Source organism: Penaeus chinensis, chromosome 9 (genome assembly GCF_019202785.1).
Source record: "Penaeus chinensis breed Huanghai No. 1 chromosome 9, ASM1920278v2, whole genome shotgun sequence".
NCBI classification, from domain to species: Eukaryota; Metazoa; Arthropoda; class Malacostraca; order Decapoda; family Penaeidae; genus Penaeus; species Penaeus chinensis.
This window is the reverse complement of record NC_061827.1, coordinates 1,402,772-1,413,465: the sequence shown is the minus strand read 5'-3', so window position 1 is coordinate 1,413,465 and position 10,694 is coordinate 1,402,772. Positions and strand designations below refer to the sequence as shown.

The 10,694-nt window shown below is 45.4% G+C and overlaps 1 protein-coding gene across 1 annotated transcript; it reads left to right on the top strand.

The window, feature by feature from the left end:
• Positions 1–198: 198 nt before the first annotated feature.
• Positions 199–4,018, top strand: LOC125028859 (F-box/LRR-repeat protein 7-like). The gene is made up of 4 exons (XM_047618411.1): positions 199–1,008; positions 1,169–1,337; positions 1,575–1,772; positions 1,994–4,018. Exons 1-4 carry the CDS (start codon positions 214–216, stop codon positions 2,527–2,529), a joined length of 1,698 nt encoding a protein of 565 aa, XP_047474367.1. The 5' UTR covers positions 199–213; the 3' UTR covers positions 2,530–4,018.
• Positions 4,019–10,694: the final 6,676 nt, after the last annotated feature.

Genomic DNA, 10,694 nt, shown 5'->3' with positions numbered 1-10,694 from the left:
AAGTTGCATATGATGTTAATTTGGTCCTTAAGCTATTGTGATAATACTGGGATTTTTCGACTTTGTTTTGGTGTTGTTTTAGAGTTATGTGGCAGTTTCATCTTGTTTTGGGTGTTATTTTAGATGAATGTGTGTGTGTGAGATGATAAATATATAAATGCATGTGTTTGTTTTTGAATAGTATGTGTTAATTTTATCTATGATGTTAAGTTAATGTGGGGGCGTCAGGAGCCTTCCTCCCACGAAGCGTTCGAGAGACTAATGTGGTCGCCTTTTGCAGACGTGAGCGAGGGCGGGTGCGAGGACGGCGACAGCGAGGGCGTATGCGAGGCGCCCCCAGCCTGCCACCCCGCCACCGACCCGCCGCCCCCGCCGCCCTTCAGTCCGCCGCCGCCGCGCCCGCAAGCCATGGAGGGCCGAGCCGCAGCCGCAGCCACCAAGCTGGGCCGCATGTCGCCCTCCGTCTACGTGGGCGGAGGCACCCTGGGCCGGGTCAGCCCGGGCCATGACCTCGGCTACCACACGCTCGTCACCCGGCAGACGCCCACGCCCACCCGCGACCGCACGACGCCCTCGCCCTGGTCCGACGTCAGAGCCTCGCCCTTCCCCGCGCTCGACCTGTCGGCGCTGTCCTCTTGCCCGCGGTCGTCGCCGCGCCCACAGCTGCCGCAGGTGCCGCCACAGCAGGGCCAGACCACGCCGCAGCCGCAGCCGCAGCTGGAGACCACGGACCAGCTGCTGGCCACGTACAAGGGCAAGCGCGTGGCGCGGTCGTCGCCGTTCGACAAGCTGAGCGACGAGCTGGTGGTGCGCATCCTGTCCTTCCTGCCGACCAACGCCGTGTGCCAGTGCGCGCGCGTGTGCCGCAGGTGGTACGTGCTGGCGTGGGACCCGCGGCTGTGGGCCACCATCACGCTCACCAGCGACGCCATCCACGCCGACAGGGCCATCAAGCAGATCACCAGACTCCTCGCCAGGGACTCCGGCGGCTGCGTCCACGTCGAAAAGGTGAGGCGCTGGAAGGTTTAAATTGATCATAATGAAAGATATTGACGCATTTCCCTCCTGTTCTTCAGCTTCCTTCTTCCCTCGCCAGTCGCAGACTGCTTCCCCTTCTGTCACCCCCCCCCCCCCTTCTCGCCTCGCTCACCTCCGCCTCTCCCCGCAGGTGATCCTCAACAGCTGCTCCCGCCTGACGGACCGCGGGCTGTCGCTGATCGGGCGCCGGTGCCCCGAGCTGCGTCATCTGGAAATCAAGGGCTGCGTCAACGTCACCAACATCGGGATCTTTGAGCTGGTCACGCAGTGCGTTAATCTCGACCACCTAGACGTCACTGGTAAGTTGGGCGGTCGTCCTGTGGTCGTCCTCGTGGCACGACCAAGAGGCGTCTGGGAATAGCCAGGGGAAAATATTTTGGCATTGCTGTCTCCTTGAAACCATTTTGTATCATTGGAGTTAAATCTTTGTATCATTGTTTTTATAATTATTACAATAAGAGCTAATGCTTCAGTTCTGCAAATCCTACTGATTGGGGCAGCAAAGACACGCCTGGTAACCGGTATCCTCCCCCCAGGTTGCCACCAGATCACCTGCATCCACCTGACCCAGCAGGGCAACGTGGAGCCCGAGCCTATGCATTCCCGACAGCTTTACCTCCAGTACCTCGACATGACGGACTGCTACGCCCTCGAGGACCAGGGCCTCAAGGTCATCGTCAAGAACTGTCCACAGCTCCTCCACCTATACCTCAGGAGATGTATTAATATCACAGGTGAGTCTCCCGGGCTTCGTTTGACTTGTCCTGTAGCAAAAAGTAAATTAACTGGAATGTTCGTCACAGCCACAGTCTTTTCGTCTTTGGAGGCCAAGTGAAGTCTTTTATATTACAGAGACAACAATTTCTCTTCCACAAACGTATTTTTTTTAGTTACATTAACTATATAACTGATACAAAAGTGTAGACGCAGACGGTGACGGACCTGTATTTTCCAGATGCGGGGGTGAAGCACATGGCCAGCTACTGCCTGATGTTGCGGGAGGTCAGCGTGTCCGACTGCGTCCAGATCACGGACTTCGGCATGTACGAGCTGGCCAAGCTGGGTCCCAACCTGCGCTACCTGAGCGTGGCCAAGTGCGACCAGATCAGCGACGCGGGCATTAAGCAGATTGCCCGCCACTGCTACAAGTTGCGCTACCTCAACGTGCGGGGCTGCGAGGCTGTCAGCGACGACTCCATGGAGATGGTGGCCAGGTCGTGCCCGAGGCTGCGGGCGCTCGACATCGGCAAGTGCGACGTCACCGACAACGGCATGAAGCTCATCTCGGAGCACTGTCCGAACCTAAAGAAACTCTCGGTGAAATCCTGCGACATGATCACCGACCGCGGCGTGCAGTATATCGCTTACTATTGCCGCGGCCTTCAGCAGCTCAATATTCAGGACTGCCAAGTGACTATTGATGGCTACAGGACAGTCAAGAAGCACTGCCGACGATGTATCATAGAACATACTAACCCCGGCTTCTTTTAGTGGTGTGCGCGCTCGTGCGTCAGTGTTCCCCAGTGTCGTGCCAGTGATTAGAAAAATCATACCAGTGCCAAATAATGTGAGCCCTTGTCACTTCGGCCCACTAACAAGACCCGCGACCTGCGGCAGCTGAGCTCGGTGCCAGCGTGCCATGCAGCGAATGCAAGTGCCAACTCACCTGTGCCAAGTTGACAGTGCCAAAGTGGTGAGGTGACTCCCTTAAGCATCAACGTACTCACTCCTCTGTGTACCAAAGTAATGCTACTGTCGTGCAGTGTACAGTGTCAGATGTTGCTTTGTAGTATGTACAGTCCTCCCAGCAGTAGTGCCAGTTCTCTCGTACGTTCTGTAGCCTTTTTGCCTTATGTTCTGTGATTATAGACCCGAGAATCCCTGGCTCCACATGTGAGCCCCGAGGCGGTCTGTCCTCCGCGCGCAAGGCTCGTTGGGCGCGAGCTTTTGCCCGGATGCCGTGACCTTCTCCCCCACAATGGCGACGTGACCTCGGAAGCCGGAAGCGCCTGTCTGCTGCGCCCTGCGCGAGCGAGCGTGCGGCTGAGCGCGTCACCAGAGCGCCCCAGAGACCCCGTGGCAAGGGTTTCTGACACGGCTTTTAGGCAAGCCCCGCACGACCAGTGTGAAGACTGCGCGAGTCTTCCCTGTCACCTGGAGTGCGCACGGTGCCACGAAGAGCGTCGACAAGCATGTACAAAGCCAGTTCGTGTCCGAGGCACTGTGAATAGTGCCAAATGCCTCTACAGAGTGACTTCATAGTGTAGAGGGCAGTCACACTGTTGTAACGTGTACGATGCGGAAGTGTGTGGAGTTCAGAATAATGTTTTCATCAGAGGAGTGACTGAGTCTGCTGATTGGTTGAGCGCAAAGTTCGGACTGTGACCAGCCTGTCGCTCTTGCAATACCACGTGATCAGGGACTGAATTCTAGACCTAATTAATGAGGTGTCCTTCAGCAGTGTTGACGAAAGGAGCTGCAGGCGTAGAGGTGTAGTTTTGCCTCCATAATGTTCTAGAATTTATGCCGTTCTTCAGACCTGTAAAATATATATTTGTACATTTTCTACATAATGACCTGTGTTGCTATCCGTCTAGAGATGATGTCTATGATGCCACACGCAATATGAACTCGCAAAATTGCTAGTTAGGAATAAAACCAAAAATTACCAGAAGAAAAGGTCCATGGCAATTTCAACCTCCTGGAAGTGCCATGAAAGTGTCACCACGAGGCGTTTTTGCATTTAAGTGGGCAAGGCGCCTCTCGAGGATAACACGTCGCGAAACATGGCATCGGTGTCAGAATGGAATTCCTGCGTCACACAGTGTGAGTGAACAAATACATCTCTGCAGTTACCGCACGCCGTAAAATCTCTACGTCTGCGTCTTTTTTTTCTGTTAATCTCTCTCTCTCTCTCTCTCTCTCTCTCTCTCTCTCTCTCTCTCTCTCTCTCTCTCTCTCTCTCTCTCTCTCTCTCTCTCTCTCTCTCTCTCTCTCTCTCTCTCTCCCTGCCTCCCTCCCTCCCTCCCTCCCTCCCACCTCCCTCTCCTTCTCCTTCTCCTTCTCCTTCTACTTTCTCCCTCTCCCTCTCCCTCAATCTCTGCCACACACACACTCACACATACACACACACACACACACACACACACACACACACACACACACACACACACACACACACACACACACACACACACACACACACTCACACTCACACTCACACATATCTATGTGTGTGTGTGTGTGTGTGTGTGCATGCATGTGTGTATGTGTGTGTATATATATATACATATATTATATATATATATATATATATATATATATGTCTATGTATGTGCATATATACATGTACACCCCCCCCCCCCCCCCCCCCGTGCCACTCCATCCCCACCGCTGCGTGCAGTCGGGAGAGAATCCAAAGACTTGAATTCCTTTGACCGCGTGGCCGGAGCGGTATTCTGTAGGATGTTGTGACTGCAGGACTTCGTTCAGCCGTTGATGTTCCCGAGAAGTTTTGTGCGCAGTGTTATCCAAATGTAGCCAACAAAGCTTTTGAAAATAAAGCTTCGAGCATTGGTGACGCCCACAGCGCTTTAAAAAGTGATGACGTCAACAAAATTTCGAAAATTGGTGACGTCAATTCTTCTTCTTCTTCGAAAATTGACGTCAACAAAACTTCGAAAATGAGTGACATCAACATTTCATTTTTTTTTCTCCAAAATTGGTGACGTCAACAATTCTTCGAAATTTGGTGACGTCATTCGAATAGTCTTCAGTTTGCCGGACCGACCTAGTTAAGAGTTACAGCAAGATGACATCGGTACGCCAGTTGCGAAAAGTAAACAGTATGTCATTTGTGTATGTAAATTTGACCTTAAATTTGACTTTGGAATAATAATTCGAAGGAAAAACAAAAAACAAAAGAAGGCCGTACTTGATGATATTCATTGCAAACTCTTATGTAAAATTAAAAATAAAAACGAATGACTGTGATTCTAACATCCATTTCGTGATCGAGTAAACAGTTCTGGTTGTTGATTAAGATGAAAAAAAACAAGAGTAAACATTGATTTTAAAAAAAGATAAAGAACTTGGCATGTAGATGTTTGTCACGAAGTTAGTCCCGAGGTCGTAAATAGGCCTTTGTACTGCCAGTGATAATTTGTACCGTATTTTCCCCGTGTCCGAAACCTCCAATCCTCGCGGTATTCGATCCTCTTTTGTTTTCTTTCCGTTTTTTCTTGTTTTTGAGTTTTTTGTTTTTTTGTATAGACCCCTTTTCTCTCTCTCTCTTTTTCTCTTTCTTTCTCTCTCTTTCGAACGTTAGAGGATTATGAAAATCAAGTCAGATTGTAAAGTTCTCTTTGGCGATAGAAGCTTTTTTTTATTGAGAAAAAAATAATTGTTTAAAAAAAATTAATACTCTATGTTTCGTTACAAAAAAATAAGATTATAATGTACATAGCAACATGCGGTCAAGGTACACAAAAAAAAGAAGATATCTTCGACCACGTGATAATGAGAAGGGCCTTTTCATCTCCTATTTTCGAGATGCGTTGGCCAGCCTCCCCGGCCCCCCACTCCCCCCCACCCCTCGAAGAAAATAAAATAAAATTTAAAATCTTCGCCCAGAGCGGGAACTTCGACGTCGAAATCGGCGAAGATCCCGCCAAAAATCCCCCCCCTCCCTACCCCCTTCCCCCTACCGCCCCCCCCCCCTCCTTCAACCTTGACTTCGTGACGACCGCGAGCTGGTTGCTGATACTATTGCCATAATGTGTGCCTATTATTTTTATATGCAATTTATAATGTATTTGAATTTGTATATTGTTATTATCCGTTTAAGTAAGTTTTTTATGAGATATTTTATAATTTATTTACTGACACAAGATGTTATTTCTTGTGTAGAATAAACAAAAAATACCGATGGTTTGTATTGTTATTATCCCGAGCCTATGAAGAAGGAAACATGAGGAAATGGAGATCAGACCTGCAAAACAGAGAAATTGCTTTAATACTACATAGGAATATTCTAATAATATATTTCCCTCTTTATCCCATACGCTCTTTACACAATCTCAGTTGTATTTCATAACAAATACATGATAGTGTCCTTGTGCTTGTAAATATTGTTTCATTTGCTATACATTAACACGAAGTTAAAGAACTTTCTAAATATACCTTATTGGTTTGAACGAGACAACACATGGTGCAGAATTATCCATACAGTGCAACAGTGCTAGAATATATTCTCGGAAGACCCAACCAGCAAAAGATTTGCACTGAATTAAATGCAACTCAGTCTTGGTAATCTTGTGCTAACTCCCCAGTCGTTTGTTGTCGTGGGGGAGGGGGGGGTGGGGGCCTTAGGACACGGAGACTGAAGCCCGATGAAGGGGATCAGCCCTGCCATGGATCTCAGCCCTCGCCTCAGTAAATATTTCATGGCCTTTTCTTCTCCCCCTTTCTTTCTCCTTTTCTTCTTCACCCTCTTCTGTCCACTTATCCCAATCATTATCTCATCTTTACCCTTTTCGTCACATTACTTTACCATAGTGCTACATGACCTCTGATGTCTAGCACATTCATTTGTTTTAAACATTGCCCGTTTTCATAGTAATCTGCTAAACTGCCGAAGATAAGACTATAACAGGATTTGATACACTTGCCACTGGAAACACAGTTGAGATGGCAGTGGAGTTTGTCAGTCATCATTTGAGGAGTTTCTACAGATATTCAGTCCTGACTAAATTTCTGAAAATGTGTTGGAATATTTAGATAAAAGAGATGAATGCATATATATATATATATATATATATATATATATATATATATATATATATATATCATCATCATCATCATTTGGGAGCTAACGCCAGCAGGGGCCCGACCTATCTCTAGTTCTTCACGACAGATTTGATCGATCTGCCTAAGCCACGACCTTCTCGGTCGTCCCACAGGCCTCCTCCACCCAGGGCTGTCACGGACAGAGACAACCTGATGGGCAGGGTCATCCTGCGGGAATCGAGCAAGTGGCCATATAGCCTGAGTTGACGATCACGGATTGTGCAAGTAACAGGTCCTGTACCGGTCTCATGGTGCAACCGTTGGTTGGACACATGGTCCCGTGAACTGTACCCCATGATCCGGTGCAAGGATCTGTTACAAAAGGCATCAAGACGAGATTCCAGAGCACAAGATAGCGTCCAAGTTTCACTACCATATAGTAAAACTGGCAGTATCAGGGCCTTGAAAACACGTAGCTTGGTCCTTCTGCACAGGTACCGGCATCTCCAAATACTCTTGTCGAGAGATTTCATGACCTCTGCTGCCAGGCCAATCCGTCTACTGACTTACTGGTCTTACAGCTCAGAGTCGTGAACTGCACTACCGAGGTATATAAAACTCTCTGTGACTTCGATGTTTTCACCACAAGCACGTACCGACTGCACAGGGTCTCCTTGTAGGCCCCCAAAATCCTGAATCTTGGTCTTGGTCAAGGAGACCTCTCGCCCCAGGGGCTTCGCTTCATTGCTAAATGCATCAAGAGCCGCCACTAGGGTTTCCAGAGATTCAGATAAAATGGCAACATCATCAGCAAAGTCAAGGTCTGTAACCTTGATATTGCCCAGAGTTGCTCCACAGTGACTTTGGACAGTAGCTCTACCCAATATCCAATCCATCCAAGTGTTGAAAAGTGTTGGTGCAAGAACACAGCCTTGCCTCACGCCTGAACTAACAGGGAAGAAGCTCGACAGGCCCCCACCACACTTTACAGCACTTTCAGTGCCTGTATACAAGTTTGCTATTAATCCAACAATCCTTGTTGGAATTCCTCTTAGCCTCAGGATCTCCCAGAGTGATTCGCGATGCACCGTGTCAAACGCCTTCTTGAGGTCGATGTAGGCTGCGAGCAGCCCACGTCCGAACTCACGACGGCGCTCTACAATAACTCGAAGCGCCAGGATGCGGTCTATTGTGGACTTACCAGGAGTGAATCCAGATTGCTCCGGCCTTTGATGCCTCAGCAGGTAGTCTCTGATACGTCTCAGTAGGATGTGTGCGAGTACTTTGCCTGGTACACTGAGTAGTGTAATGCCTCGGTGATTGCTGCAGTCACAGCGTGTATATATATATATATATATATATATATATATATATATATATATATATATGTGTGTGTGTGTGTGTGTGTGTGTGTGTGTGTGTGTGTGTGTGGATAAATGGTAAAACACTCTTCCGTGTTGACACTATAATAGAAAAACCCACACTGCAAAAGCTAGATTTATTGATAATTTCAATAAATCTAGTTTTTGCAGTGTTTTTTTTTTCTACCATATATATATATATATATATATATATATATATATATAGAGAGAGAGAGAGAGAGAGAGAGAGAGAGAGAGAGAGAGAGAGAGAGAGAGAGAGAGAGAGCGAGAGAGAGAGAGAGAGAGATGTATGTGTATGATACATATATCATGTTTATTACATATCCTGACTGTCCAATTGTATTTTTTGTGAATTCGTCAATTAGTAATTCTAGCATGACCGCACCTGGATTCCACTTACCACATTTTTTATTCTATCAGTATCAATACTGTTATTATTCGTGCAACTGTGATTACCTTAACAATGAAATGTTAACGTCGATACAAAATAATAATTAATATTTCTGAAATCCAGGAAACGGAAACGGCGCCTCCTTGGTGATTAAGCGCTTGTGGAGCTTTCTGTGTACAACTAATTAACTAAAAGTACAATGAACAGGGTACGTATATCAGCTCATTCACCTACAAGTTGGTAATTAGCTACTCAGTACCACTCAACAAAAATGACACTTCTAGACTTCAAGTAACGGAAAACGGGTCCTCAGTGTGCCTTTCAAACAAAATAGCCAACCTCTCCATACATTGAAGATAAATAGTTTAATAGCACTAGGCTGCCCGTTGTTGAGAGACGGAAGTCATTACAGGGCAGTGAAGTCACTCCATCAGCATATACATATACCCTTCGTCTGCAGTCATCCACAGTTTAAGCGTCAGTCATGAAAGAATTATTAAGCAAAGATCTTAAACTATCAGTATGTAACTCATGTAACTAATAAAATTGAATGATTATTCATTTTTAAAACCATGGACTGCACACTTGACAGAAACTATTAGTGTTGATGAGGTTTAGAACGCCTATGATGTGATTTCAGGAGAATATTTAAGAATTCTTACATATTCATTTATGATACATTAAACACTGCCATCTCTCGAAGAAAATGATGTTCACCATTACATTTTACACCTATACTGAATTAGAATCAGGGTTTCTGGAAAATAACTCTGAATGAGTTCAATTAGTTATAAGGAAAGAGGTTAGACTATATTTTTTTTATTTATTCATATTTGTTCACTTTTTTTTTTTTTTTTTTTTTTTTTTTAATGATACAATCAAGGACATGCAGGAGGTGCGTTAGCGTGTTGTGCTTTACAGAAGAAATTAATATTCTGTAGAAGTTATGTTTTTTGTTTTTGGTTTCTTTTTCTTTTTCCTAAAATCATAATATGCGCTGAATCTTGATTTCAATCATTGACTTTTTATTGACCAATTTAGATCTTTATCTCAGTCCGTTCATTACATCTGCTTGATTTAAATAACACACCCCTATCTACGAGTGTGTGTGTGCACATACGATTATAAAACAGTATTATATATGCGTGTGTGTGTATGTCGCATATTCATGGCAAATACGATATGAGAAGAAGCTACACTTACCTGAAACGATTTCGAATTTGAAAAGAACACAAAAAAACATCAATGGGGTCCAAAAAGTGAATAATAACGGAGGTGAAACGAACACTTGAGCGCAAAGGAGACTGAGGACATGATTTTTCAGTCCTTTAACAAATTCGCGATTTACGAATGAAGTATTTTTGAAAATGACGAATTGCGAAATTTCCAGTCCTAGTGACTATAAATGAATGACACAGTTATAATAAAATGGAATATTAAAAGATAAAAATTATAACACGCAAGAAATTGAATTATTCCTTTCGAAAGAATCTAATCAAATTCTCCCTACCGTAATTTCACTATAAACTGAGACGCTTATATAACACCACGACCGATATTAATGATGTCAAAAGGTGTAATAGAATACGTTTATGAAGTTAAGCGCCTTATGTTCCCAGTTTGTACACCAGGTTAGTACAAGAAATAGTTCCTACGCATATCTAGGTGTTCTGCTGACCGTACCATGCCCTGTATCATGGCCTTTTCGTCAAATTTGTGGGTAATCTCTCAGGTTCTTGATTGACTAAGCGAGCCTATAACGGGGTCCTCAACGCCTCCAAATTTGGCAAAACCATGTTCTCGTAAACAAACTTTGACTTTTATTGCAAGAATTTTAGTGAATGAAGAACTAGCATAACTTTTCCATCCACTAACTGCTTTGTTGTAAATATTAACACCATATATGGCATAAGTCTCCTATAGATTAAATCCAGACCGCGTATCTTCTGCACTTTGCTCTTTCAAAGTTACACCCCGCTAGGCCCTCATGTGCTGAACAACCGCACATTATTTTAGTCGAGAAAGTCAGAACTGATCAATGCTCATTACACTACTAGGAGTGATGGCCGCTCACGATGCTAATAGTCATAGTTCAG